General features: G+C 49.5%; 1 protein-coding gene across 4 annotated transcripts in view; it reads right to left on the reverse strand.

Annotated features, from left to right (window-relative positions):
• FGFR3 (fibroblast growth factor receptor 3) overlaps positions 1-10,148 on the reverse strand; it is a 63,337-nt gene extending 53,189 nt beyond the window's left edge. For 3 of the 4 annotated variants that reach the window (XM_054172396.1, XM_054172395.1, XM_054172393.1), the window contains exons 1-2: positions 10,041-10,148; positions 9,331-9,572 (exon numbers count right to left, since the gene is read on the reverse strand). In XM_054172396.1, coding sequence (XP_054028371.1) covers positions 9,331-9,511 — 181 coding nt within the window. In that variant the 5' untranslated portion in view covers positions 9,512-9,572; positions 10,041-10,148. The remainder of the gene's footprint in view (positions 1-9,330; positions 9,573-10,040) is intronic. The other variant, XM_054172394.1, reaches the window with a different exon arrangement.
• Positions 10,149-27,989: the final 17,841 nt, after the last annotated feature.

Below are 27,989 nucleotides of genomic sequence, written 5' to 3' on the forward strand. Positions count from 1 at the left end.
TTCTATTCTATTCTATTCTATTCTATTCTATTCCATTCCATTCCATTCCATTCCATTCCATTCCATTCCATTCCATTCCATTCCATTCTATCTGCAGGTAGCTGCACATCTGCAGGTAGCTGCCCTGCTCACAGTTGCAGTCCCTGGGTGCCAGCTTTGCTTGCTGGCAGAGCGCAGCTCTAGACTGCGTCCTTTCCTCACCCGAAAGCTTGGAAGCCTCTCTGGCTTCTGAGTCATTCAAGACGTTTAACCCCTCGCAACCGGCAGAGATGGCACAGCCCCAGACTCTCACAGATGCTGAACGTGTGAGCACATGGGGACTGTTTTGCATACAGTTCCCTGAGATAAGGAAGCCTCCTTCCAAGTTTTAACCTAACCTTTTTTTTGCTGTTGTTTGTTTTGTTTAACCAACTCTTTCTCCTCCCCTGCTCGCTGGATGTGAGAGCGCCAGGCCAGCACACAAGCTCTACCCCCCACTCCACCAGAAATACCACACCTTTTTTAGATGAATCCATCTGAAACCCAAGCAGTTGCTGGAGAAATGTTTTCTTACTGGATTGGGCTGCTGTTCTTCCGAGAAAAAAGCTTTGCTCTGTCGTGTAACCTGACTGCCAGAGCAAAAAGGAAACCCACAACTCATTTCACAACCTGGCTAGTCCCTGCTGACCTGAAGGAGGCAACCCCCACCCCCACCCCAGATAGTCTATCAGAGTAATAGGGCAGGTTTACATCTGATTACCTTTCACATTTTAACTACTAAGTTTACCAAAGGTTTTACTCAGCTCATATCTCACAGGTTTTGTTTGCTTTTGATATTACAGAAACTTCCTGGTCAGGCAAGCCAAGGAGCAAGACACTGTAGGTGTAAGCACACCAGGGATTCCTGCCTTCACTGCAGGAATAAAGCTCTTCCTCACATATCCAGGGCTTCACATCATGCCCAGGGCACTTGACAACCCAAGCTGGGAGCTGTGGAAAGGGGGCAGTGGGCAGCCAGCTCCACTTCACAGAAAAGGCTGCTTTTTTTCTGTAAGTAAGATCGCCAGCCAAATGGCCACAGGAAGGGGCAAACCAGTACATTGGCAAGTGTAGGAAGCCAGGGAAAGTAAAGTCAGGGCTCAACAAGGTATTTTAAGGCATTTTTCAGCATTGTAGGTGTTTTCAGACAGAATCATAGAATCATTAAGGTTAGAAAAGACCTCTAAGAGCAAGTGGAACTGGCACTCTAACACCACCATGGCCACTAAACCATGCCCCCAGGGGCTATGTCCACAGATTTTTTGAACACCTCCAGGGATGGTGACTCCACCACCTCCCTGGGCAGCCTGTTCCAATGCTTGATTTAGTAGGCTGCAGTCATAACTACTGGAAAGAGGGGGCTAGCAGCTGAAAACAGTTGCTGTGAGTGTTTAAAAATCACAGAAGTGCTTTCATTCAAAGAGACCTTTTAAGATCATTGAGTCAAACTGCTCAAGGTCACCACTAAAATGGCCAAAAAAGGGGCAAAACATTAAAATGATAAATGCAGGAAGCCAAGGGGGGGAAAAAAAAAAGTCAGGGTACAACAAGGTATTTTAAGGCACTTTCAGCACTGTATGTGTCTTTAGACATGGGTTTAAGCCCAAGTTTGCATAGGTGCTGCTATCAGATTTACTCCTCCCAGCCAGAAGTGGCTGCTTTCATACCATGGATGGCTTTGCTCAACCACAGGCCCATCTGCTGAAGAAAAAAAAAAGCCAACACAACCCAGAAGCTGTAAAGCAACTCTTTACCAAGCCATCATCCACCCTGGCATCCAGCCTGCTACGTGGAGGAGAATAAAAAGTTTATTAACTAACTAGGATGAAAAGAGATGAAATGGCACCCACTGAAACAGCTCCATCAAACCACACTGTTGGATGGCTCGGAGGGGGCTGAGTCAGCAGGCAATTTTGAGCTGGTTTGGGGTTTTTTGGGGGTATTTTGGGGTTTTTTTTTTAAGGGTCAGGGAGGAGGCAAAAAAAAAAGAAAGAAAGAAAGAAAATGGGTATGCAGAGCCAGGCAAACTCCCAAGACACAGAAATTATAAGGATTACAGTGAGGGTGGTGAGACACTGGAACAGGTTGCCTGGGGAGGTTATGAATGGTCCCTCCCTGGAGGTATTTAATGACAGGTGGCATGCCTTGAGCAAGCTGGGCTAGTAGGTGGTGTCCCTGCCCAGGGCAGTGGGGTTGATACTAGATCATCTTAAAGGTCCCTTCCAACCCAAAGCATTCAATGTAGCACACTAGGAGAAAGAGATGAGTCTCATTTTATTCCATTTCCTTGTTTGAATACAGTTGGTTTGATTGATTGTCTCCACCGGGCACAGCCTTGCTTGGGTAAAAGTCACCCAGCTGGGGAGGGAATTTCACCTTCATTTTTAGTAGAAATTCCCCAATCTGTGACACTCCTGTGAAGCTTTACTCCACATCCACTGAAAACTGCGGGGGGGGAAAAATCCCTAAGCTGTGAGAGGAACACAGGCACCTCTCCAACTATTCAGAAGCCTCAGGGCTCTTGCCTAGGACCCCACACACCTCAATGACCAGCCAAAAAAAGCCCTGCATGCCCTAACCTCAGCTGAAACTGAGGTTCAGCTAAAGCTCTGTGTGCCAGCTGACAGAGCAAGCACATCTTGGTCAACCACTTTCATGCACTGGAGATTTTATTAAGCACTCAGAAAATGGGCTGATTCCCCATCTTTTAGGGTCTCTAAGTGATGCAGCAGATGCCTGCACCAAGTCTTCAGGGAAGGCAGCTTTCTAAGCAGTTTGTTGGATATCCAAGTTTGCTTTTATTGACCATATTTTAAGAGGAAAAATTCGGTTTCCCAGCCTTATAAAGAAGAGGGGGGAAAAAAGTCCTGTTCCAGCTTCATGTGAAATGTCACAGAACCACAGAGGGCCAGGTTGGAAGGGATCTCAAGGATCACCTGGTCCAACCCTTCTAGGTGATGGAGTAGTTGAAATGAGCTGGCCCAGCACCCTGTCAAGCTGAGTCTTCAAACTGTCCCATGCAGAGGAATCCACTGCTTCCCTTGGGAGATGTCCAAGAGATGTTCCAATGTCTGACTCCTCTCATGGGGAAAAGTTTCCATCTTTGAAGAAAACAATTCAGCTTTGTCCAGACAGCAGCCTGGGCTCCACTGGATGGAAACGGTCCTGATGCAGCAGGGGTGCAACAATCAAGGCTTCTTTAGTAAGTGACTTGGAAAGCCAGGCTTAGGCAGGTCCTGGGACAGGTAGACTTTTCCCAACCAGCTCTGAAGATTTGCTGGAAGCAGTCATAAACGTTACCATGCTGGTCAGAGTGGCTTAATTTAACTGCCTGATTTAATTAGCAGATCAACACTTGGCCGCACGGTTTGGAGATTTACTTTCATCACGTTCCCTACTCAGTGGTTGTTAATAAAGTCTTAATTAAAGGAAAAGGGAAGGAACAACAACAACAACAACAACAAAAAATCCTGCAAAACCCCCTCAGATTTAATTGGAGTGACCCTTGTCAATATGCCTAGAAGACATGAAGCCACACAGCTAGCATCAAATTCATTAATGAGTCCATCTCTGCGCTGCGACAGACTTTGGAGTTTGCTATTTGCCAGCTAAGTAACTAAGATTTTAAAAAAGGAAAAGAAGCCACATTTCATCATCCTACACATGTGTCCTCTTCTTTTATTGCTCAGTAAAAGACACTAGTCTCAATGTTAAAGTCTTATTTAGCTTTTTTTTGGGGGGGGGGTGTTGGGGTTTTTTTTAGCTGCGTGCTGCTAATGAGAACAAATGGATCAGCTTCGAAGCTCAAAACTTTCAAACTGAATCTCAAGCATTTCTGGTCTCAAGCACAAAGTAGGAAGCAACCATCACTATCTAAGAGAATCTTTTGAGAGGGTTTGAAGGGGTAAACCCTGAGGTCAGCTCCGGGGATGGTTGGTGTCATTTGACACTCACTTCAATACCCTTCTAATTTATCATAGAATCATAGAATTTCAGGGTGAACCTTGAAACGCTCAGACACACAAAGCGGAGCGACGCAGACCGCCCTGCCCTGCACCTTGGACCCCTCACTGGGGCAGGCTGAAAGATTCTCAGAGCCCAGCTGCCACCAGCTACACAGAATCATAGAATTGTTTCATCTGGAATACAGCTCCAAGATCACCAAGTCCAACCATTAGCCCACCACCACCGTGGCCATTAAACCATGTCCCCAGGTGCCACATCCACAGGTTTCTCAAACACCTCCAGGGATGGGGACTCCACCACCTCCCTGGGCAGCCTGTTCCAATCCCTGACCTCTCTTGCAGCAAAGTTTTTCCCAATCTCCAATCTAAACCTCCCTGGCACAATTTCAGGCCATTGCCTCTCACTCTGTCACTACTAAGGAGAAGAGATCAATCTCCACCTCACTCCAACCTCCTTTCAGGTATGAAGAAAAACATCTCAGCCAGCTTATCACCAGTTCCCTCACAGCAATTGGGATATGGCCTCTCATATAACTTAAGAAAATTCCTGAAATGGCCCCTTTTCCATTCCTTTGGCTGGAAAACTTGTGCAACAACTCTGGGTGACAATTGGACTGCAGTGTCATACCAGGCAACTTTGGTTTCCTGCTCCTGACAGACTGGGGGAGCTCTCCCCTTCCCACACAAACCGGCTCAAACCTTAATAGCTGTCTTGGGGCACCAGCTGGAACCCAGGAGGTTCCATCTGACCCAGCTTGATAGGACAAGATGAAATGGCCTCAAGTTGTGCAAAGGAAGATTCAAGCTGGGTATTTGGAAGAGTTTCTTCGCAGAAAGGATTCTCAGGCACTGGAACAGGCTGCCCAGGGAGGTGTTGGAGTCACCATCCCTGGAGGTATTTAAAAGATGTGTGGCTACGGTGCTGAGGGACATGGTTTAGTAGAAGTGGTGAGATTGTGAGCTCAAGGTGAGCCGTTGGACTTGATCATGTCAACCTCAACAGTTCTCTGATTCTATACAACTCCTTCAACACCCAGAGACAGCTTCAGCAGCCAACCAGTGCCAACAGCAACCCTAGGAAGCTCTGCAGTTCCCCTTTCTCACGTATGCCGGCAGCGGCCAGACACAGGGAGAGCAGCCACAGGAGGAGTCAGGCTGGTTATCAGGAGTTTTGAAAAGCAAAATGCTGGTGTTTCAGTCAGTCTGCTCCCTAAGAAAACAGGCAGTGTTACTTGACATTCACCAATCGTACCAAGTAATATCTTTATCTGCATACTAATGCAAATTGGACGGGCTTTTTTATATCGCTGTCTATTCTGTGCCTGCTGAATAGAGTGACCGCATGCTCAGGGCTGCAAAGGAGTTCACTGACCTCCCTAATCATCTCTGTCATAGCCCCTGAATGACAAACACATTCAATCCTGCCTCGCCTCTCTACTTTCATTCATTCATAAAAAAAAAATAAAAAGGAGGGGGGGGGGTGAAAAAAAGAAGAAGGGTAGAGGGGGAGGAAGGAAAGAAATTTGACATTGTTCTTCCTGCAGCGGCCCTGAGAAAGGGAGAGGAGCGAAACTCAGCCCAGATGAGGCCCCTGGTGTTTTGAGTTTTAGCTTCTATTCAGCACCAGCCCCACCATCTGCCTCCTTCCTGCCAACAGCCCAACACCTCCCTGCGGAGATGTTAAAACCTGCATCTCCCCCCACCCCCCCAAACCTCTGCTAATAGCGAGTATTGATATTAGCAAACACACACATACCTCCAGCACGCCTGCCCTCAATGTGTGTTTTATGTAGCTGAGCGCAGGCACAAAGCAGTAGCTGTTACAGCCTTCACAGCCCCGTGTGGAGAATTAGATCACTGGGGAAAAATCCTTCCAAGCCCCTTTATGGAAAATAAGACCTTGGACTGTAAACGCAAAGCCCAGCGAACAACAACCCTCAGTAATGAGCCAATACCCCATGGTCCATTTGATGAGGAGAAAGAATTTGCTTTTGACCCTTCCACTCCAAAAAAGACTGAAAAAGTAAAAATGTGTTTAACTCGTCTCCAAAGGTTTAGATTCTTTACTGTTTCTTTTGCACCACCTTTTTTCCCCCCTCCCCTCTCCCAGGTTGGATGGGTGTCCTTGTGCTGGTGGGGCTCCTGGCTTTGGTGTGGAGCTGGGCGAGCAGCACTGGCTTCATTCTTCCCCACACACGTGGCTGCTGGTGGAAGAGCCACTGGCATCACAAAGCTCCTTGTCCTCACAGCCCCCTGCCCACAGGAGCCTCCAGCAGCTCCCCGTGATGAGGCAACCCCAGGAGACATCCCTGGGCACTGGGTTTACGAGCAGCTCTCCACTTGGGGCTGAATTGTGCTCCCAGGGAGTACCAAGGAGGTTTGACAGTGACAGCTTTGCTTTGGAGCAAGCTGACCAAGCAGCAGAAGAGCCTGTCCTGAGGATTCTCTTGGACAAACTGGATGCCCATGAGATGGACAGGCACACTTAAACCTGGAGGTGTTTAAAAGCAGCTTGGATGAGGAGCTCAGGGACATGGTCTAACAGTTGTGTACAGGAAGATTTTAGGTTATGGTTAATTCTGTCCTATTCATCCATACTGGGTTGGACTCAATCTCAAGGTCTTTTGCAACCAGGTGATTCTATGAGTCTGATTCTATGATTTCCACCAGAGCCCCTTGAAATTCCAGCCCAACGCTCAGCTCACAGATTTGCTTTGCAGGGAGCTGACAGAGCAGCAGGAGAATTGTGTCTTGAGGATCTCCACTGGAGCCCCTGGAAATCCCAACCCCATGCTCAGCTCAGGGACATCACCACTTCCCTCAGTGTGACCTCTAAGGATGCCACTTGTTACAGTGCAAACAGCATCCTTAAGCCTGCACTTGTAAAGGTGTCTTGGAGCACCCAAAACACCACTTGACCACACCACCAAGCTCCAGGCTTGAAGGGGTGGGTGGAAACCCGGAGGACTGCCGAGGGCAGCCACCGAGGCTGCTCACCACCACCGACTGAGTGACAGCACCAAAACATAATCCAGGCTGAGGCTGCAACTGGGTAGATTTGGGGACACTTTGCTTCTGCCACTTCCCACCCCTGAGCCCAGCACGGGCTGCTCGCTTCCTCCCGCACACCGACCTCATCTGCTCCGACCAAGTCGCCGAGATGTTGGCCCCATAAATCAATTCTTTTGGCTGTGAAAAATGAGCCAAACGAGCTACACTGAGAATCTGGTGTTTTATTAGGACTTTCTTGAAAACAAACCCAAGCCCAGGAGTGATTTATAGCTTTAACCAAAAGGGGTATGAAAGTAATGCCCCCCCTGCCCCCCCTCCTTACCCCCAGCCTCCACCAAGCCCATTTATTCCCCTGTCACTTTTTTTTTGGCAAACAGGCTTCAAACCCTTTCCTGAACAATGGAAACTTTCTGCTGGGTGCATGGCAAACCTAAAAGACTGAGAGTTGCGTGTGTGGGGGGGGGGTGGTGGTGGTGGAGGGGTCGTCCCTTCCATTAAAGAGCTTTGCAAAATAAACAGGGACTCAGGTAGCAGCTGAGGCGTGTCAGGGGGGACAGGGGGACAGACAGCAAGTTCCAAACCCACTGGGTTTGATATAAAAAAATAACAAGAAAACTCCAAAGCCAGCAGCTTTTGTCTGACCTATTAACTTTTTCCCCCCCCCTCACTTCTAACAGGAGTGCTGCCACTCTTCGCTGCCTCACCCCGAAAGTTGCACATGGGAAGGGTTAGGCTGGACATTAGAAAACTTGCTCCCTGAGGTGGTGTCCCCCAGGGCTCAGCACTGGGGGCAGTTGTCTTTAATATCTTTCTCAGTGATCTGGGTGAGGGGGCTGAGGGCACTGTCTATAAGTTTGTAGAGGAGACTAAATTGGGTGAGAACGTTGACCTGCTGGAGGGTAGGAAGGCTCTGGAGAGGGATCTGGACAGGCTGGAGCAATGGGCTGAAGCAGAGAGGAATGGCCCAAAAGTGCACCAGGGGAGGTTTAGGATGGATATTAAGAAAAAAAAAATTGCTGCAAGAGTGGTCAGGGATTGGAACAGGCTGCCCAGGGAGGTGGTGGAGTCATCATCCCTGGAGGTGATCAAGAAAGGTGTGGACATGGCACTTGGGGACCTGGTTTAATGGCCACGGTGGTCTTAGGTTGATGGTTGGACTTGATGAGCTTAGAGGTCTCTAACGACCAAAATATTTTTATCATTCTATAAAAGGGTCCTCAAAGACTGGCACAGGCTGCTCAGGGAGGTGGTTGAATCCCCATCCCTGGAGGTGTTTCAAAGAGGCAGAGGTGTGGTGCTGAGGGACATGCTCAGCACCAGGCTCGTTAGACTTGATCTGAAAGGTCTTTTCCAACCCAAACCCACCCTGTCACTAGACCAAACTCTGATGCTCCTGCACAGCCACGGCTCCTGAGCCCCGATCCAGCCTGTGCCTATCCCGAGCTGTAGCAGCTCCAGCTCTGCTCCCAAAATGCGGCTGTCAGCGACCTTTCTGACTTTTCCCAGCCCAACACACACACGCGGAGCCCTCAGCCCTGCGCTGGAGATGCGGCTGTTGCCCCAGGCAGCTCCAAAGGCGGCTGCAGGCGTTGAGAGACACCGTTCCTGCTCCCAGTCGCAGACCGAGAGGCAGCCACGGCTCAACCCCGGGAGCTGCCTGTTCGGCCCCGGCGGGGAGAGAGCTACAGGAGCCCGGGAGCCCTTAAACCCCTTTTTGTCTCCTGTAAGACTGGGATCTCCTTAAAACCTTCTTTTCCTCCGGGGAAACCGGGATCCCCTTAAACCCCCCTTTTTTTTTCTTCCCTCTTGGGAAACCTAGATCACCTTAAACTCTTTTTTCTTCTTTTTTTTTTTTTTTCCCCTCCTGGGAGGGCAAGATCACCTTAACACCCCCCCCCCCCCCCCCCCCTTTTTTTTTTCCTCCCCTGGGAAACCGGCAACTCCTTCAAACCCCTTTTTCACTCCTCTCCCGCGAGACCGAAACCACCTTAAAACTTCTTTTTCCCTCCTGAGAGACCGCGATCCTTAAAAACCCTTTTTGCCTTCTGGGAGATAGGGATCACTTTTAAACTCCTTTTTTTTTTCCCCCTGCTGGGTGCCTCAGCGCCTCGCCCCAGCCGCAGGGACGCCGCATCCCCCCAGTCCCGGAGCAACCTTCCCGGTGCCGCGTTTGTATCTCCCGCCCCGCGGACGATTCCAGCAGCCTCCATCCTCCCCCTTTCAACCCTCCGAGAGGGTCTGGGCGTGAGGGTTCATACCGTTCCCCACCAACCTCTCTAACCGAACCGCCGTCACGACCCGCGGAGCACCATGTGCGCGGTCGCTCAGCCCTTACCTGCCGGCTGTCCGCCGCTCCTCTCCGCCGTCCCGCCGCCCCGTCGCCCCGCCGGCAGCCCGCCGACGGCCGCCGCCAGCCATAGGCACCACCAAACGGAGCCCCAGGCCGCCCGCATAATTCCTCCGGTACGGCACCGGGGCAGCCCGGCTGCCGCCGCCGCACCGCCCGCCTCAGACATCCCTCGGCCGCATCCTGCCGCCGATCTCCGCTCACCGCTCCGGCTCCGCTCCGCCGCGCTGCTGCCGGGAGAGGGAGAGAGGAGCTCAGTCTGGGGGGGTGGGGGGAGAAACGTGTGGAGGGGGAATCCTCCCTCCTCTCAGCCCTGGGCGCCGAGATGGGGCAGGGGGAAGGAAAAATAGTAATAAAAATAAGGGTAAAAGTAAAAACAAGAATGAAAACAAGAAGATCAAAAATAAGAATGAAAATAAGAGTTAAAAAAAAAAAGAATTTTTAAAAAGTAAAAATAAGACTAAAAATGAAAATAAAAAAGAAGGAAAAAAAATTAAAATAGGAATAAAAATAAAGCCTGAAGTTAAATCACTAAAATGTTTTTAAAAAATTAAATACTAAAATCCGAAAAAGAAAAAAAATTAAGCAATAACAATACTGAAAAGGAGGAGGAAAGGAGCAAAAAAGGGGGGTGGAAAAGTGCTGCGGGGAGTCAGAAAGCAGCCGGAGGGTAGGCAGCACGGCGGCGGTGCCCGTACCTGCGCAAGCCCCGCGGCCGGGCGCGCACCGCGCATGGAGGGAGGCAGCGAGAGCGCCCGCGGAGCCGCCGCCGTTCGTTCTTCCAGCCGCCGCGTCCGCCGCTTGTCCTGCGTCTGCTCGGCACGGCTCCGGGAGCAGAACGGGGCGGCCGCGCTAAGCCCGCCCCGCCGCGCTGTCCCCTCCCCGCTGCCTCTGCTGCCACCGCCCCCGCGGCTGCTCCGCGCCCGGCCCCCGGGGTTGGGGGGATGGGGAAGGGTGGGAGTTGGGACTGAAGGGGCTCGGCTGGGAGGTTGGGGGGAGGAGAGGTTGGGGGGAGGAGAGGCGGGGCTGTGGCTGGGCGCTGCCGGAGTGTCCCGCGGGGAGGCGGGCACCGTTCCCTCGGAGAGAATCAGAGAAGCGTGGAACGGCGTGGAAGAGCCCTCCAAGATCAGCGAGTCCAACCATGCTCTAATTCTACCAAGGCTGGTGCTAAACCACGTCCCTCAGCACCACATCTCTTGTCTCTTTCCAAGAGCTCCAGGCGTGGGGATTCAACCACCTCCCTGGGCAGTTTTTCAGGGAAGAAGATTCTTCTCCTGTCCAGCCTGAACCTCCCCTGGCGCAACTTCATGCAGCTTTCTCTGGTCCTGTCCTTTCCTCTGGTCCTATCCTTTCCTCTGGTCGTATCCTTTCTTGCTAAGAAGAGGACACCAACCCCACCCTGGCTCCAGCTTCCTCCTGGGGAGTTGTAGATGAGGTTTAGGTTGGATACTAAGAAAAATTTCTTTGCTGCAAGAGTGGTCAGGGATTGGAACAGGCTGCCCAGGGAGGTGGTGGAGTCACCATCCCTGGAGGTGTTCAAGAAAGGTGTGGACATAGCACTTGGGGCCATCATTTAATGGCCACGGTGGTGTTGTGCTTGCTATTTGGACCCAATGATCTTAGAGGTCTTTTCAAATCAAAACAATTCTGTGACCCTGTAAGATGAGGAGAAACATGGAAGAAGCCAGCACGGGGGGTTAGCTCCCAGCGAGAGTGTATGGTGGGGATCGCTCCTGGCTGGCGCAGAGGGCTCGGAGCCGACGCTGTTGTGGCTGTGACCAGGATCTGCCTTGACACCTTCATCAGGCACAGAGCCTCTGACATCTCAATAGTGTGGCATTGTGTGGGGAAGCATTGAGACAGGGCTGCGGGCAGGAAATCCTGCATGTCAGCCGAGCCCCTCGCCTGTGACACCACCGGTGCCGGCGACAACAATGAGGGGGGCAAGCAGGCGGAGGAATAAAATGTGGTTGTGTCACCATCACCAAGATGACTTGCCTGGTGTTTGCTCCCACAGCTGCTGCGCTGGAGGTGCCAGAAAATCAATTAAAATAAAAACAACAGCAGCACAGGCAGCACAATTATAACACCATGTGAATTGCTGGCGTCATCATTTTGAAGACGATTTCTTGCAGCAGCAGGGCCAAATCCTGAGCATTTCTGCAGCCCAAACAACCACTATGAGCTCATCTGAGAGTGAACCGAAATATTGGTTCAGAGATCAGTCAGGGTGTGTGAGGTGGAAGCCCAAGTTGCCCACCCTTAGCATCCAGGGGTTTAAGCAGCATCAAAATCATAGAATCACAGAATGGTTTGGGTTGGAAAGGACCTTGAAGATCAGCTAGTTCTAATCCCCCTGCCATAGGCAATGACACCCCCCACTAGATCATGTTGCTCAATGCCTCATCCCACCTGGCCTTAAACACCTCCAGGAAGGGGGCATCCACCACCTCCCTGGGCAACCTGTGCCAGTGTCTCCCCACCCTTGCTGTAAAGAATTTCTTCCTAATCTCCAGTCCGAAGCTCCCCTCTTCCAGCTTCAATCCATTCCCTCTCATCCTATCAGTACAAGCCCTTGTAAAAAGTCCCTCTGCAGCTCTCCCTTAGCACCCTTTGAGTCCTGGAAGGCTGCTCTAAGGTCTCCTCAGAGCCCTTCCATGTCACTATCCATTTATATCTATGAAGCACACTGGGGTGGCTAACACATTTTTTTGGAGCTAGCCAGCCCAAAGGATGATAATTCTGGGTAGCTTTACTGAATTTGACCCAAGAGCCCTCCTGCCAAGATGAAGGCTCCAGATGCTTGTCAGAGCAAACACCACAAGCGGTTAAGTGACCCTGTGAAGGCTCTCCCAGTGCCTACAGCCTCTTCGAGCTGGTTGTGACACACCTCATCCCAAAGGATGTTTCCCATTGAGATGAGGAACAGAAGGCTCTGCAGGATTTGTTTGTTCTGAGGTGAAATAAAGAGAAATAAGTGAGCTGGAGGGACACACTAAATGTCTTCTGCTGGAGCTGTGTACAGGGAGATGCTGGCAGAGGTGAAATAATCTGGCAGCCTGGAGAGCAAAGCAAATGACTGGAGAAAGCGGGGGGGGGGGGGGGAATGGAGGGACTCTGAGGAGGCTGTGAGAAGCAAGGGTTTAACATCAGACCTTGAAATAAAGCTGGCTCAGCTCAGCAGCTGTGTGCACAGCCAGAGGGGTCATGGCTGGCTCTGGGAGGTGTCATTGACCGTCAGTGCAGTCCAGGGGTTCCCCAGGCTTGGAGTAAACTAAGACAATGCTCTGGCGCCTGGAGAGGAGACAGAGGTCACTTCGGACTGCCAGACCTACACATGCTGCCAGCATGTAGCACATTCACCGTGTAGGACATTCTCCATGCAGGATGTTCACCACATAGGACATTCTTCATGTAGGACATTTGCCAAGTAGGACATCTGCCAAGTAGGACATCCACCACATAGGACATACAAGAAGGGCAACGAGGCTGGTGAGAGGCCTCGAGCACAAGCCCTATGAGGACAGGCTGAGGGAGCTGGGGTTGCTTAGCCTGGAGAAGAGGAGGCTCAGGGGAGACCTTATCACTGTCTATAACTACCTGAAGGGAGGTTGTAGCCAGGAGGGGATTGGTCTCTTCTCCCAGGCAGCCAGCACCAGAACAAGACAGTATCACAGTATCACTAAGGTTGGAAGAGACCTCAAAGATCATTGAGTCCAAAGACGACACAGTCTCAAGCTGTGCCAGGGGAAGTTTAGGCTGGAGGTGAGGAGAAAGTTCTTCCCAGAGAGAGTTGTTAGCCATTGGAATGTGCTGCCCAGGGAGGTGGTGGAATCACCATCCCTGGAGGTGTTCAAGAGGGGACTGGACGTGGCACTTGGAGCCATGGTCTAGTAGGCATGAGGTGTTGGGTGACAGGTTGGACTCAATGATCTTTGAGGTCTCTTCCAACATTATTGATTCTATGATTCTATGATTTGCCAAGCAGGACATTCACCATGTAGGACATTTGCCACCTAGAAGCTTTCCCATAGAGGACATTCACCACACAGGACATTCACTATGGGGATTGTTAAGTATTACTATCCCCACAATACAATTGGTCACTCCAAAGCCCAAGAAGGTTTGCCTTCCCAACTGCCAACTTCTGGTCTGCAGCTTGGCTTGTGGGACCAGCACTGTCATGCTGAAGTGATAACCACCTGAGGGATCTTGGGCTTTTGCAGGAAAGTGATTCCCCTCTTGCAGCCTGCTGGATGTCCAGATCAAACATCACAAAGAATGCAACCCGTGGTCAGGGAGATTTGGCTGGCCTCCATCAGCCCTGAGAGTTCTCAGTGTAGTAATTGTGGTGCAAATCATCTCACCCATCATTAAGAGAAAAAAGGTTTGTGGTGTGGAGAGCAAGAGTTGCATAAGGAACTGGATGGGAGGCAGGTAGATGCTGACTGTGAGACGTTGCATGGAGCCAAAGCCTTTAATCAACAAGGGAAAGGTCTGAATGTTAATGGAGCTAACGATGAAACCAGAGTCATGTTTTGACAGGCACTTCCAAACATTCCAGGAACATTGTGATGCTCCAGCAGCCTCCTTCCCAGGAAGGAGATTGATCATTCCAGTTACAGCACAGTTTGTAATGTCCCAGCAGCCTTGCTGGTGCCTGGCAAACCGGGATGCTGTGGTGGGCAGGGGTGGGAGGTGGTCCTGGCAGCACTGGTGGTGATGGGCAAAGGAGTATCTTGGATAAACAAGAGTGCTTTCTTCCTAAATTGGGCAACACAGAAACCTTGAATGGTTTTGGTTGGAAGGGACCTTCAAGGTCATCTAGTTTCAACTGTTCTGCCATATGCAGGGACACCTCCTACCAGACCAGCTTGCTCAAGGCCCCATTCAACCTGCCTTTGAACACTGCCAGGCTTGGAGCCTCCACAGCTTCTCTGAACAACCTGTTCCAGTGCCTCACCACCCTCCTGGGGAAGAATTTCTTCCTCATGTCTCACCTAAATCAAGCTTCTTCTGGTTTGAAGCCACCACCTCTCAGTCCTGTCACTCCATGCCTTTGTCAAAAGTCCCTCTCCAGCTTTCCTGTAGCCCCCTTCAAATCCTGGAAGGCTGCTTTAAGTTCTCCTTAGAGACTTCTCCCACAGGCTTCTTAGAAGAGAAGTCAATTCAATGCTGGAAGCTCTTCCTGGGACAGAAATTGCCTTCTTCATTATCCTTCTATGTGAAGCAATTGCTCACAAAGCATTTTCCCAGGACTTGGTGATGTCTGCCCTCCCCCTGTTGCATTTCAGCACAGAGTTTTTTTGGATATACTTTTAACCCAGGTCAGCTTTATCTGTTCTGAAAAGAATCCCTGAGTCGTCCAAAACGTGACCAGAAACGTGCTGGGGGATGGATGCATTGTTGAGGGTCAGCTCTGCAGTTCCTGCATGGCTTTGCCATTCTTTTCACAGCTAATTTTGCTCTAGGTCAACAGATCAGATGAATCATTAATAAGCATTTGGAAACTCTGGATGCCAGGTACTGCTGGTTTGGAGCACCTTGTAAAAGATTCACCCACTGGTCAAAGGTTTTTATTTATGGAGAGGACCCAAGGTTTACCCCCAGATTTGCCATTAACTGTGTGATTCCAGAAACTCCCCACCCTCTCTCAGCATCTCCTGCCTCTGCAGTGCTTTGTCACCCGTGTCTGTTTAGGTTGTAGGCCTGCATATCTTCAAGTGAAGTTAGGGAAGCACCTGAGGGAGGAACCTGATGGACCTGGGCTGTGCCTGTGGTCAACAAAGAGAGAGTTAGATGCCTCCAAAATTGGAACTTTTGACCTTAAATTGTTTCTGATGGTGCCTGTCTCTCATCACCCCTGTCTGTTTAGGCTGAAAAGCTTATATAACTTCCAGGGAAGTTAGGGAATCACCTGAGAGAGGAGCCTGATGGACCTGGGCTGTACCGGTGGTCAATGGAGAGGGAGCTAGATGCCTCCAGCCCTTGCTTCTGATGGTGCCTGTCACTCTGTAAGAAGCTGGGTGCTTCAGAAACAACAAGAAGGAGGCAGCTGCAGTATCCACTCTGGCTCACTTGATTGTGGCAGCAAATTTGTGTCCTTCTCCAGACTTGAGGCGTAGTATTCATCGTACGCCGTGGGGAGACAAAGGGCTCGCCCGTTGCCAGGAATCTATTAGCTCCTCTTTCAATTGAGAACACAAGTAGGAACTTGGTTGAAAAGGGCATATTTTTCTCTGTGGCTGTTGATGCCTCAAACCATAGAAATATGAAAATATTTGTAGTAGTTTGTATCTTACTACAGGGTGGAAAGGGGATAATCCACTGTCAGGCCGGGTGCTCCGCAGGCAGCTGAGCAGCTAGGCAGCAAGGAGTAGCTGTAGGTGTGAAAAATAGCCCCAGATCAAAGGGTTTCAGTCTGAAGAGCTGCTCCTTTCTGCAGGTGACAGCCCTGGGAGCCTGCAACCAAGGGAAACCTGCAACCCAAGGGAAAGTCAAACCCACTATGTGCTCCCAGCTCTGACTGGCCTGGGTCCCTCAGTTTAGGAAAGATGTTGAGTTGCTGGAAGGTGTCCAGAGAAGGGCAACAAAGCTGGGGAGGGCTTGGGAACACAAGCCCTATGAGGAGAGGCTGAGGGAGCTGGGGTTGCTTAGCCTGGAGAAGAGGAGGCTCAGAGGAGACCTTATTGCTGTCCACAACTACCTGAAGGGAGGCTGTAGCCAGGTGGGGGTTGCTCTCTTTTCCCAGGCAACCAGCACCAGAACAAGAGGACATAGTCTCAAGCTGCACCAGGGGAGGTTTATGCTGGATGTTAGGAAGAAGTTCTTCATATAAAGAGAGATTGGCCATTGGAATGTGCTGCCCAGGGAGGTGGTGGAGTCACCATGTTTAGGAAGAGACTGGGTGGGGTGCTTGGTGCCATGGTTTAATTGATTAGATGGTGTTGGGTGATAGGTTGGACTCGATGATCTCAAAGGTCTTTTCCAACCTGGTTAATTCTATTCTATTCTATTCTATTCTATTCTATTCTATTCTATTCTATTCTATTCTATTCTATTCTATTCTATTCTATTCTATTCTATTCTATTCCGAGGGTGAGGAGAAAGAAAAGGAGGCTACAGAAATTTAACGTTCCTTTTATTTATTTCTTTCCCTTTCTTGGAGGCTGTGTGACAAATTCCCAGTCACTTCTTTTGCCAAAATAGTTGCATAAATACTGGAGACACTTGATTTTATCCAGCTGAATTCATTGAAATGCTGGAGCATGTTCTCACAGGTAGCCCCACTTAATCTGTGTAATCTTCAAATGGCTTCCAGCTTTCAGAAGTTTACATTAAGTAAAGATTATCCAATTATAGTTTTCTTTAAAGATAAGAAAGATAAGGGCTGCTGGAGTGACATGCTGAATGACTCAGGTATGCTACTTCTATTTCATACATTTCTCTTCTTTTTTAAATTATTTTTGGTGGCATGCTGTGAGGTGATTCCAAAATGAAAACACAGGACTGTGTCACATAACTGCAATTGTGGCACAGACACAAGTGATGACTGTCGGTAGTCCTCAATATTGCTGCTATCTAGAATAGAAATAGAAATGGAATAGCATGGAGTAGAATAGAATAGAATAGAATAGAATAGAATAGAATAGAATAGAATAGAATAGAATAGAATAGAATAGAATAGAATAGAATAGAATAGAATTAGCCAGATTGGAAGAGAACCTTTGAGATCATCGAGTCCAACCTATCACCCAACATCATCTAATCAACTAAACCATGGCACCAAGTGCCTCATCCACCCTCCTCTTAAACACCTCCAGTGATGGTGACTCCACCACCTGCCTGGGCAGCACATTGTAATGTCCAGTCTCTCTTTCTATGAAGAACTTCTTCCTAACATCCAGCCTAAACCTCCCCTGGCACAGCTTGAGACTGTGTCCTCTTGTTCTGGTGCTAGTTGCCTGGGAGAAGAGACCAACCCTCACCTGGCTACAAACTCCCTTCAGGTATGGAATCGTAGAATCAACAAGGTTGGAAAAGACCTCAGAGATCATCAAGTCCGACCTGTCACCCAACACCTCATGCCTATTAGACCATGGCTCCAAGTGCCATGTCCAGTCCCCTCTAGAACACCTCCAGGGACAGCTACTCCACCACCTCCCTGGGCAGAACATTCCCAAGGCTAGTTGTAGTTGTACACAGCAATAAGGTCTCCTCAAACCACATCATGGCAGTATGGATTTCATGCAGCATTAGAACAGAATCCTAGAATCATAGAACTGTTGAGGCTGGAAGAGACCTTGGAGATAATCAAGTCATGGAGCTCACAATCCCACTGCTGCTAAGCCACTGTTGCTAAACCATGTCCCTCACTACCACATCCACACATCTTTTAGACACCTTCAGGTATACTGCCTCCACCACCTACTTGGGCAGCCTGTTCCAGTGCCTGAGAATCCTTCCTGTGAATAAAGTTTTTCTGATATCTGACCTGAACCTCCCCTGGCACAACTTGAGGACGTTTCCTCTTGTCCTGTCACTTGTTCCATGTGAGACCAAACCCCACTGGCTCCAATCTCCATTCAGGGAGCTGTAGAGGATGATCTCCTTTCAGCCTCCTCTTACTGAAGGCTAAACAACCTCAGTTCCCTCAGTTGTTCCTCATAAGCCATGTTACCCACTGAGCTTCCAAAATGCCTCACTTGGTAGTTTGGTTGCAGCCAATAAATCACCTGTGGCTTGACTCAGCCACTTGCAAAACATTTTTTGACTTTTCAGGAACTGGTGAGCATAACTGGAAGGTCTGAAGTCAGACAAATGGTTGGCTATGGATCATTTTGCAGGAGGAATATTGTGTTTGGAGAGAAGACAGAGCATCTGTGGGTTAGGTGTTACAGAGCGTCTGTGGGTTTGGTGTTAGCAAATGTGTTCCTTACTGTAAGGATGAAGGAGCCCTGGAGCAGGCTGCCCAGAGAGGTTGTGGTGTCTCCTTCTCTGGAGACTTTCAGGGCCCATCTGGATGCATTTCTGTGTGACCTGCTCTAGGTGATCCTGCTTGGGCAGGGAGGTTGATCTTCAGAGGTCCCTTCCAACCCCTAACATTCAGTGATTCTATGCAATGGCCTCATGCTAACTCCGAATTTGAGTTCTCTCAGTCTCTTCCAGTGTATGAAATATCTTTAGTTCTTCATCCTGCAGCTCTGAGAAAATGCTCCTTTGGTAAGACACTCTTGGACAGGTTTAAGAAACGCTAAGTTAATATCAGTTTGAATTGTATCAGTGAAGTGTTCCACGGAGGGGTTTGGAAAATAAGTATCAGGGCAACGTGTCGAATTGGTAACAAAGACAATGTAAACAAAAGTGGTGGGGCTTATCACAATGAACTGCTCAGCTGAGAGCAGAAGAGAAGCCTCTCTGCAACTGAACACACAGGCTATACCCACAGAGAATCATGTTTCACCCAGGGATGCTGAAATCCTGGAGCGTCATCTCCACCTGTGGGGGTTTGTCCCTGTGTGTGGGTGCATCTGGAAGCTGGCTGCTGGCCTGAGGCCACCCTGCTCTGAGAACTGAACCTGTGTGGGCAGCTGCTGTAATTATATGAAGTACATCCTCATGAAGTGCATCCTCATACCTTTCAGCTGTTGGTCAGCACTGAGAAGATCCCATCTCAGTCTGCTGTTTTCCAGTCCAAAGAGACCCAGGTCTCTCAGCCTTTCCTCACAAGAGATGCTCCAATCATAGAATCATAGAATCAATAAGGTTGGAAGAGACCTCAGAGATCATCAAGTCCAACCTGTCACCCAACACTTCATGCCTACTAGACCATGGCTCCAAGTGCCACGTCCAACTCCCTCTTGAACACCTCCAGGGATGGTGACTCCACCACCTCCCTGGCCAGCACATTCCAACAGCTAACAACTCTCTCTGTGAAGAACTTTCTCCTCACCGCCAGCCTAAACCTCCCCTGGCACAGCTTGAGACTGTGTCCTCTTGTTCTGGTGCTGGTCACCTGGGAGAAAAGACCAATCCCCTCCTGGCTACAACCTCCCTTCAGGTAGTTGTAGAGAGCAATAGGGTCTCCCCTGAGCCAATGGAGGGGAGTCTCCAAACCTGTCATTCTCTACCCCCCTGCTATGACTTCCTTGGGATGCTGTGAGTCTTCTAAGCGAGGAGAAGGTTTGGTCCTCCTTCTTTGCAGTTATTTTTCTGTGCAGCCCTTCCTCAGGATTTTGTTAGCATTGCAAATTCACATTTCACAATCAGCATTCTTCCAGCAAAGGCAGACAAAGGCATTCGAAGCGAGCTGCATTTATCACTGGGGCTGGAGCTGGATGAAGGACAGGGCTGGATGCTCTGCAGGAGGGTTGCGCCATAGCTCCATCCACCCCCGGGGATCCGGGCTGATTTACCACAGCTGAGGATCTGCTTGCTGGAATTGAATCTGGCGAGGTCTTGGTGATGCTCAGATCAAAGTCAGCCTCTGAGGAAGCCAGATTCAAACTGCTGAAGGATGGAAGCACCACGCTCTTGGGCCATGCTCTGCTCTTCTTTAGGAGATGGCTGGAGAGTCCTGGCTCAGCCTGTTGCACTGCAATGCTGTTGCAGATAACAACCATCTGCATACTTGGCAGCCTCTCTCCAGTTGCATGTCCACCCCTGAGGCAATCGGTGTCCCTTGGATGGCCTGTTAGACCAGGTTGAGGCAGTCCTGATAAGATTAAAGAGGTGAAAGAAAAGATAGGGCATTTGCCCTTGAAAGCAGTTTGCTCAAGCCACATGGAGCTGGGGAAGCCCTTTGCTCCCAATTCTGCCCCTGGGCTGCTGTGTCTACCTTAAAGGTTGTGGTGAGCAGGACCAGGAAGGTTGGTGGAGCAGCTGGGAGCATGGCTGCATCCATGCAGACATGTCCTTGGGTACTCCAGTAGGTTTTAAACTCTTAGAAAGTTGGCTGAGGCATCAGACTAGTTGTAACTGAGCAGCTGGTGGTGGCATTTCCAGAAAGCAGGCTGGGGTTTTGGGTTGGTTTGTGTTTGCCCAGCCAAGCTGAAGTCAGTTGCAGCTCTGAAGGCACTGAAGGAAGCAAACTGAAAAATGAATTATTTCCTTTTGTCTTCAGCACTTCTGCTCTCCCACATACAAGAGTTTGAAGAATCTGAATTTGGATCTTTCCCTCCCCAGCAGGAACTTAAAGCAACTGCTTGGTCATGCCTGTCTAGCTTGAGCTGCTTTTTGCACCTCCTCTGAGTTTCTTAAAGCCCATGAATGTCCCCTCCCAGCTTTCCTTGATGAGTGGCTTGTAGCCATCCCCTTCTGTGTTTTCTCCCAGCTGTCTGGTGGCAGAGCAGCCTCTGCAGATGCTCTGCTTTCATTTTTAGCACGTATCTGCTGTGTGCCTCTCCCTTGGTGATGGTGCTGGAGACTCAGACCTGCTGAACTTCCGGAGTCCCCTTTTCCATCACAGAGCAGATGGATCCAAATGCTGTATTTTTAGGAGCAGGTGGGAGTCCAACACAGTGGCAAAACCCACCCAAAGAAGAGGGTACGTAGTGAGTAGTTACTCCAGGGTGCTGCTGGGTTGAACTGCTGCTGATACAACATTGAAAGCTGCTTCACAGAATCATAGGATCCTAAAATGGTTTGGGCTGGAAGGGACCTTGAAGATCATCCAGTTCCAACCCCCTGTCATGGAACCTTGCACTAGAGCAGGTTGCTCAAGGCATCATCGCACCTGTCCTTCAACACCTCCATGGAGGAGGCATCCCTGACCTCCCTGGGCAACCTGTTCCAGTCTCTCCCCAGTCTCACTGTCAAGAATTTCTTCCTAATCTCCAGTCTAAGTCTCCCCTTCTCAAGCTCAAAGCCATCACCCCTTGTCCCATCACTACAAGCCCTTTTACAAAGTTCCTCCCCATCTTTCTTGTAGGCCTCCTTCAAACACTGCAAGTCAGCTCTAAGGTCTCCCTGGAGCCTTCTCTTCTCCTGGCTGAACAGCTCCAACTGCCTCAGGCTGTCCCCATAGGGAAGGTGCTCCAGCCCTCTAGCCCTCTGATCATCTTTGTGACCCTCTCTGGGCCTGCTCCAACAGTTCAAAGTATGTCAGCAGGTTATCCCCACCACAGAGGAGCCTTGGACCAGGTTCTGCACTGTCTGCAGCAAATTCATTTAATCTGCTGCATTATTCTTCCCAAGGAGTTTGCATCCAAGGCTGTTTGGCTGGCTCACTGGACCTTCAGAAGGTTTTTCTGGTTTTCTACCCATTTGTTAACATGGAATAATAAATGAGCTGGAGCCAGAGTGGTGGGACTTGAAGCTGTGGATTTCTGGGGCTCAGCTGTTGGTTAGCACTGCTGTGCTGACTGTGGATGTGATTTCCTTCCAGACATTCCTACTGAGCTGCACTTTGCTGCCAAGATATGTAAATTGCCTCACTTAGATTCCTTTGCTTTCTAGTATCACATCAGGTCAGGTACCTGGCTGCTTCTTAAGTTTGCTTTAAGTTTTTTCCCTTTTTTAAATGTAATTATTTATCTTCTTCCCTCCCCCCCCCCCCTACTTCCTGATCTGGACAACATTTTCAACTCTGCTTCTATGTCAGGACAGCTTTCATCTAGAAAACTGCACTGCCAGTAAAAGCTCAGGGATGCAGGGCACTGCTGCTGAGCCACATCAGGTCTGGCTTGTCTCTCCATCTGCTTTTTCTCTTGCTGAAGTCCTGGGCAGTGCCAAGGAGGAGAGGTGAAAGAAAACATCCTCGTGTGACGTCAGTGACTGTGTGAAGGCATTTAACTAGGAGCTCTGCACCTTGCTGTAAAACATTAGTGGTGCTCATTCATTGTGCTGGCATGGAGAAGCAGGGTGAATCACCACTGTGACATGAGCTGAGACAAATAAAGAGCATTTAATGAGGCCCTCAATGCCAGTGACCTCTGTAGATGTGCCACAGTCTTCTGACAGGTCATGTTTTACTAGCATCATGCACACAGAGAAGTGTCTCTTTCCTTAAATAGACCTTACATTGGGGAAAGATGCTGCAAGACTAAAGCCAAGGTGATGCTTTGAAGGCTTTAAGCTGCAAGGGGAAAGATGCAGACTGGAGATTAGGAAGACATTCTTTCCAGGGAGGGTGGGGAGACACTGGAACAGGTTGCTCTGGGAGGTTGTGGATGTCCCCTCCCTGAAGGTGCTCAAGACCAGGTTGGATGAGGCCTTGAGCAACCTGGGGTGGTGGAAGGTGTCCCTGCCCATGACAGCAGGTTGGAACTAGATGATCTTCAAGGTCCCATCCAACCCAACCCATTCCAGGATTCTATGATTCTGTGAATCCCTTTCCCATGGAAGCACCTGAATTAAGCACCTCAAAGCTCAGTTCACAGGGTCACAGAATGGGAGAGGTTGGAAGGGCCTCTGGAGATCATCTAGCTCAACACTCCTGCTAGTTCAGGATCGCCTGGAGTAAATCACCCAGGATCTTGTCCAGCTGGGATTGCAATGCCTCCAGAGAAGACTTCACAACCTCTCCAGTGCTGGCACCCTCAAAGTGAAGATTTTTTTCTTTGTGTTTGTGTGGAACCTCCTGTGTTCCAGTTTGTGCCCTGTGCCTCTTGTGCTGTCACTGGACACCACTGAGAAGAGTCTAGTTCCATCCTTCTGACACTCATCCTTTGGATGCTGATGACCATCAATGAGACACCCCCCTCCAGACTGCTCTTCTCCAGGCTAAGATGTGCAGGTCTCTCAGTTTATGCCTCTGTGTCTCTGAGCATGTCAGCTGTGGCTTACTAACATTTGGTGGAACCTATCTTGCTCAGTTTTGAGTAACTACAAGTTTATCTTCTAGTAGTCACTTTATAGGGGTCCAAAGGGAGCAGGAGTGGTGTCCCCATGGGGTGAGCTGCAGAACCTCCTGGGATCTGGAGAAGGGGATTTTCAGATTCCTTGGATACATTCTGGAATGTCCTTGAGTGAAACATTGCTGGCTTTAAGTAAAAAAGTTGCTTCAGCAGAAGTCTAAACTTCTGTCCTTCTGGTGTTTAGGAAACATCCTGATGTACTTAATTGAAACAAAGGCAGCTATCCGGTGAAACCCCCTGGAGCTGCAGCCAAGAAGAGCCTGGATTCAGCACCATGGCTGCCTGACATGACAGCAAGGACCAAACCAACCTGCCTTTGAACACTGCCAGGCTTGCAGCCTCCACAGCTTCTCTGGACAACTTCTTCCAGTGCCTCACTCCCCTCATGAGGAAGAATTTCTTCCTAATGTCTCCTTTAAATCCAGCTTCTTCCAGTGTGAAGCCATCACCCCTGTTCCTGTCACTCCATGCCTTTGCACAAAGTCCCTTCCCAGCTCTCTTGTAGCCTCCTTCAAATTCTGAAAGGATGCTGTAAGGTGTCCCTGGAGCCTTCTCTTTTCCAGCAACCTGAGCTCTCTCAGCCTGTCTTCACAGCAGAGCTGCTCCAGCCCTGTGACCATCTTTGTGGCCTTCTCTAGCTCTGACAATCCCATGTCCTTATTGTACTGGGAGCTCCAAAGCTGGACACAGAACTCCAGGTGAGGTCTCCTGCGGTGGAGCTGGTGTTTTGTCACAGCCTCACTGAGAGATACTGGTGCTTCAAGAGCTCTTACATCTTTAGGCTGGCCCTTTGGATGAAAACCACTTCAGACCATGCCTTGCTTTAGCCTGATGTTAACAGAGAGGAGAACATCCACATGGGACAAGTTCCTTTCTGCTTTCAGAAGTGAAACTAGTTCTGTATTGGGGTAGTTGAAGGAGGGTGGTTTCTTGGTTTACCTTCTGTCTCTTTCTGGTGGGGGGGATACCCCAAGACACTTTCCCACTTAGGCAATCACCAGTTATAAAGGATTGTGACTGCAGCCCAGAGCAGCACCTTTGTTGCTGCTGTTGCTAGGACTGAGGAGATCCTCAGAATGAATGGGTCTGGAGAGATGGTAGGAGCAGACTTGGTGTGCCTTGCTTGGGTGCTTTGCAGTGACTCTAGCACTGCTAGACTTGAGTCATGTTCTGTGCTTAGCTTTGGGGTAATCATACTTGGTGGAGTCATCCAGACTCTGAGGTTAGACTCATCTGGTATGAAAGAAGGCGAGTTCAGAACAGGCCACCCTCAGACTCTGAACAAGAATGCTGTCGCTGGAGTTATGAATTCAAGATGTCAGCTTTTACATCCCCAGATCTATTTTCTACCATGGTTTCTATTCAAGAAGGGCTGTGCCTGTGTAATGAGTAGCAGCTGAGGAGGTCTTGCGGCCCAGCATTACGCAACTGACACCAACAGCTTGTGTGCGGCAGCCCCAGGCATGGCACAGTGAGGAGGACAACCTGGGGCCAGTCCCATTGCTGGGGCCTTTGCATCATGGAATCATAGAATCAATCACAGAATAGCTTGACTGGAAGGGACCTTAAAGATCATCCAGTTCCAGCCCCCACTGTAGCTGCCTGACCTCTCTCATGGGTATGCACAAAGGTGGTGGTTGCTGCTTTTTGTCCCAAACAGAACCAAACCACGACACCTAACCCTCCGGATTTTCTTCCCCAATCCCCTAAATCCTATCAGCCCAGATGCTATAAGTGGCTTTTGGGACAGAGCTGTGCTTTGTTCAGGACAAAAGCACTGATCGAGCCTCATCTTCCAGGCAAGGTAAGTCTTACGGAGACAGGTTGGAAGCAGATGATCTCTTCCAACCCAAACCATTCCAGGATTCTATGGTGTCATTAGCTCTTTCATTTTGGTCTAAGAAAAGTTCTCACTCCCTTCTGATTGATGTTCTGAGGGTGCTGGTGGCTACCCCAGCACCCCAGCACCCTGCCTGGGATTAAAAAAGCCCGGATCCCACAGCAACCCTCCTGGAAGCCAAACCGATGTGGTCTCTCTTAATCCCCTTGATCTTCCTAATTCCCCCCACAAAAGGGTGCCAGGGAGCTGATGAGTCGATCTAGGTAAACAATGACTTTTCCAGCTCTGAGAACCGTAAATAAATTGCTTCAGGTCAAACCAAAACGAAGTATTTGCATTTTCTTGGCAAAATGAGGGGGGGGAGGGGGAGGGAAGATAAACAAAAAAAAAAAGGAAAGGATTCCTGTGGGATTATTTTTTTCCCCCACTCCAAACCCAAACCAGTTTCTTTCATTTATTAACCTTTTCATTTGACTTTGTTTTCTTTTCATGTACATTTGTTTGTTACAAACACACACACCCCCCTCAAAAAAAAGAGGCTGTTTGGAGGCACAAATGTGAAAATGTTGAAATGAAACATTTTGGTCTTTAAAGGGAAAAGAAACAAACCCAAATCAAACAATCCAAACCCCCAAACCCAACCCATTTTGTTTAGATGATGTTGAAACAATGTGTTTCAACATGTTCCTCAGAATTGCCCTCCCACTCTTTGCTCTTTCTTGCCTTTTTTTACTCCTCGCCCCCACCCCCCACCCCTTCCTCCCCTCTGGCTGCAGTTATTAGCTCAGATCACCCTGAATTTGCAGCTTCCAGAATGTTTGATTTCTGCAGTGCTTGCTCTTAGTCAATAAAACCCCAATTAAGAAGTGCCCTGTGGCTCTGTGAGAACCAGTTCTGGATGCTGCTGTGGTGTGGATGAAAGCACTGGAGGTGTTCAGGAGGAGACTTGCTGGGGTGCTTGGTGCCATGGGTCAGTTGTTTGGGTGGGTTGGATTGGTTGATGGGTTGGACGCGATGATCTTGAAGGTTTCTTCCAACCTGGTTTATTCTATGTAAGGATGGAACAGCAGCTGGGTAGCTCTGAGATGGACCTGCTGGTGGCTCACCACAACCCCATGAAGGCTCCTGGCTTGTGGCAGAGTGGCTGGCAACTGCCCAGCAGAAAATTACCTGGGGGTGTTGTTTGACACAGCTGAATAGGAGCTAGCAGAGTGCCCAGGTGGCCAAGAAGGCTACCAGCATCCTGGCTGTGGATCAGAAGTGTGGCCAGCAGGACCAGGGAAGGTACTGTCCCCCTGGAGTCAGTGCTGGTCAGACCTTGAGTACTGGGTTCAGTTTTGGGTCACTCACTCCAAGAAGGACATTGATGTGCTAGAGCAGGTCCAGAGGCTTCACTTCAAATACTGTGTTCCTTTTCACTCCAAAAAGGACATTGAGGTGCTGGAGAGAAGGACAACGAAGCTGGTGAAGGGTGTGGAGAACAGGGCTGGTGAGGAGCAGCTGAGGGAACTGGGGTTGTTTATTCTGGAGAAGAGGAGGCTGAGGAGAGACCTTCTGGCCCTCTACAACTCCCTGAAAGGAGGTTGGGGTGAGATGGGGGTTGGTCTCTTCTGCCTACGATCAGGTGCTAGAATGAGAGGCAATGGCCTGAAATTGTGCCAGGGGAGGTTTAGCTTGGACATTAGGAAAAACTTCTTCAATGAAAGGGTAGTGTGCAGTCACAGAATCTCAGAACTGTTTTGCTTGGAAAAGTCTTCTAAGATCATTGAGTCCAGCTGTCAGCCTTTGCCATGAAACCATGTCCCAAAGTGCCATATCCACTTCTGTCAGACACCTCCAGAGATGGTGACCCCACCATGCCCCTGGGCAGTCTTTGAGAACCCTTTCAGGGAAGAAGATTCTTCTAATATCCAACCTAAATCTACCCTGGTACAACTTGGACCATTTCATCTCATTCCATCATTTGCTGCTAGGGAAAAGACACCAACCCTCACTTCACTCCAGCCTCCTCTCAGGGAGCTGGAGAGAGTTGTAGACTGAGGGGAGGACACAAGGAGGAAATTCAGTTTCAGTAGCATTTTACACCCACTTTGCAGCACTTGGCGTGGCTGCCTGAGGTCCAGAGCAGTGGAGAAATGGGCTCCCTTCCCATGGGACTATTCTATTTCATATGCCATAAAGCAAGCCTTTCCCTTGGCTCATTAAAGCAGGCCTGCTTGTTTGGGGGGGGCGGGGGGGCAGCTCAGCTGAGCAGCGTTTCTTCTCTTTGTGGCTTTAGCTATAAAACCCAAAGAAAACTTTTCTTATGTTTAATTTGCCTTTTAATGGCTGGTAGTGGAGTCCCTCTGACTGCAGACCAGCGCTGTAATTGCTCCACCACATTCCTCCCCCCTGTACCTCTTTTATAGGGTAGGAGCAGGGTTGGCCTCCCCTGCATCTAGAATCTTTGTGGAGATGAAGCTGTGGAAATGTAGCCCACAAATTGAGGCTGTCAGCTCTCGTGCTTGTGTGATTGGTGTTCCTCTTTGCCAAGTTGAAAGCAGCTTTTGCTTCCTTTCTTTCTTTTTATTATTTTTCCCCCTTCAGAAATAAAATAAAAATTGGGGGGGAAAAGCCCCAGTGAAGCCAAAGTTAAGTGACAGGACAAGAGGAAAAGGCCTCAGGTTGTCTACCAGGGGAGCTTCAGGTGGGATATTAAGGACAATCTCTTCACAGAAAGGGTTTTCAGGCTTTGGAACAGCCTGCCCAGGGAGGTGGTGGAGTCACCATCCATGGAGGTGTTTAAGAGAAGCACGGATGTGGTGCTGAGGGATGGGGTTTAGTGGAGCAGTAGTGGTGGGATTGTGAGCTCTGGACAAGCAGTTGGACTTGATGATCTCAAAGGTCTCTTCCAACCTCAACAGTTCTGTGATTCTATGATGGATGGAGAGGCTGGACTTGTGTTGCAGTGA

This window comes from Dryobates pubescens, chromosome 23, assembly GCF_014839835.1.
Source record: "Dryobates pubescens isolate bDryPub1 chromosome 23, bDryPub1.pri, whole genome shotgun sequence".
NCBI classification, from domain to species: domain Eukaryota; kingdom Metazoa; phylum Chordata; class Aves; order Piciformes; family Picidae; genus Dryobates; species Dryobates pubescens.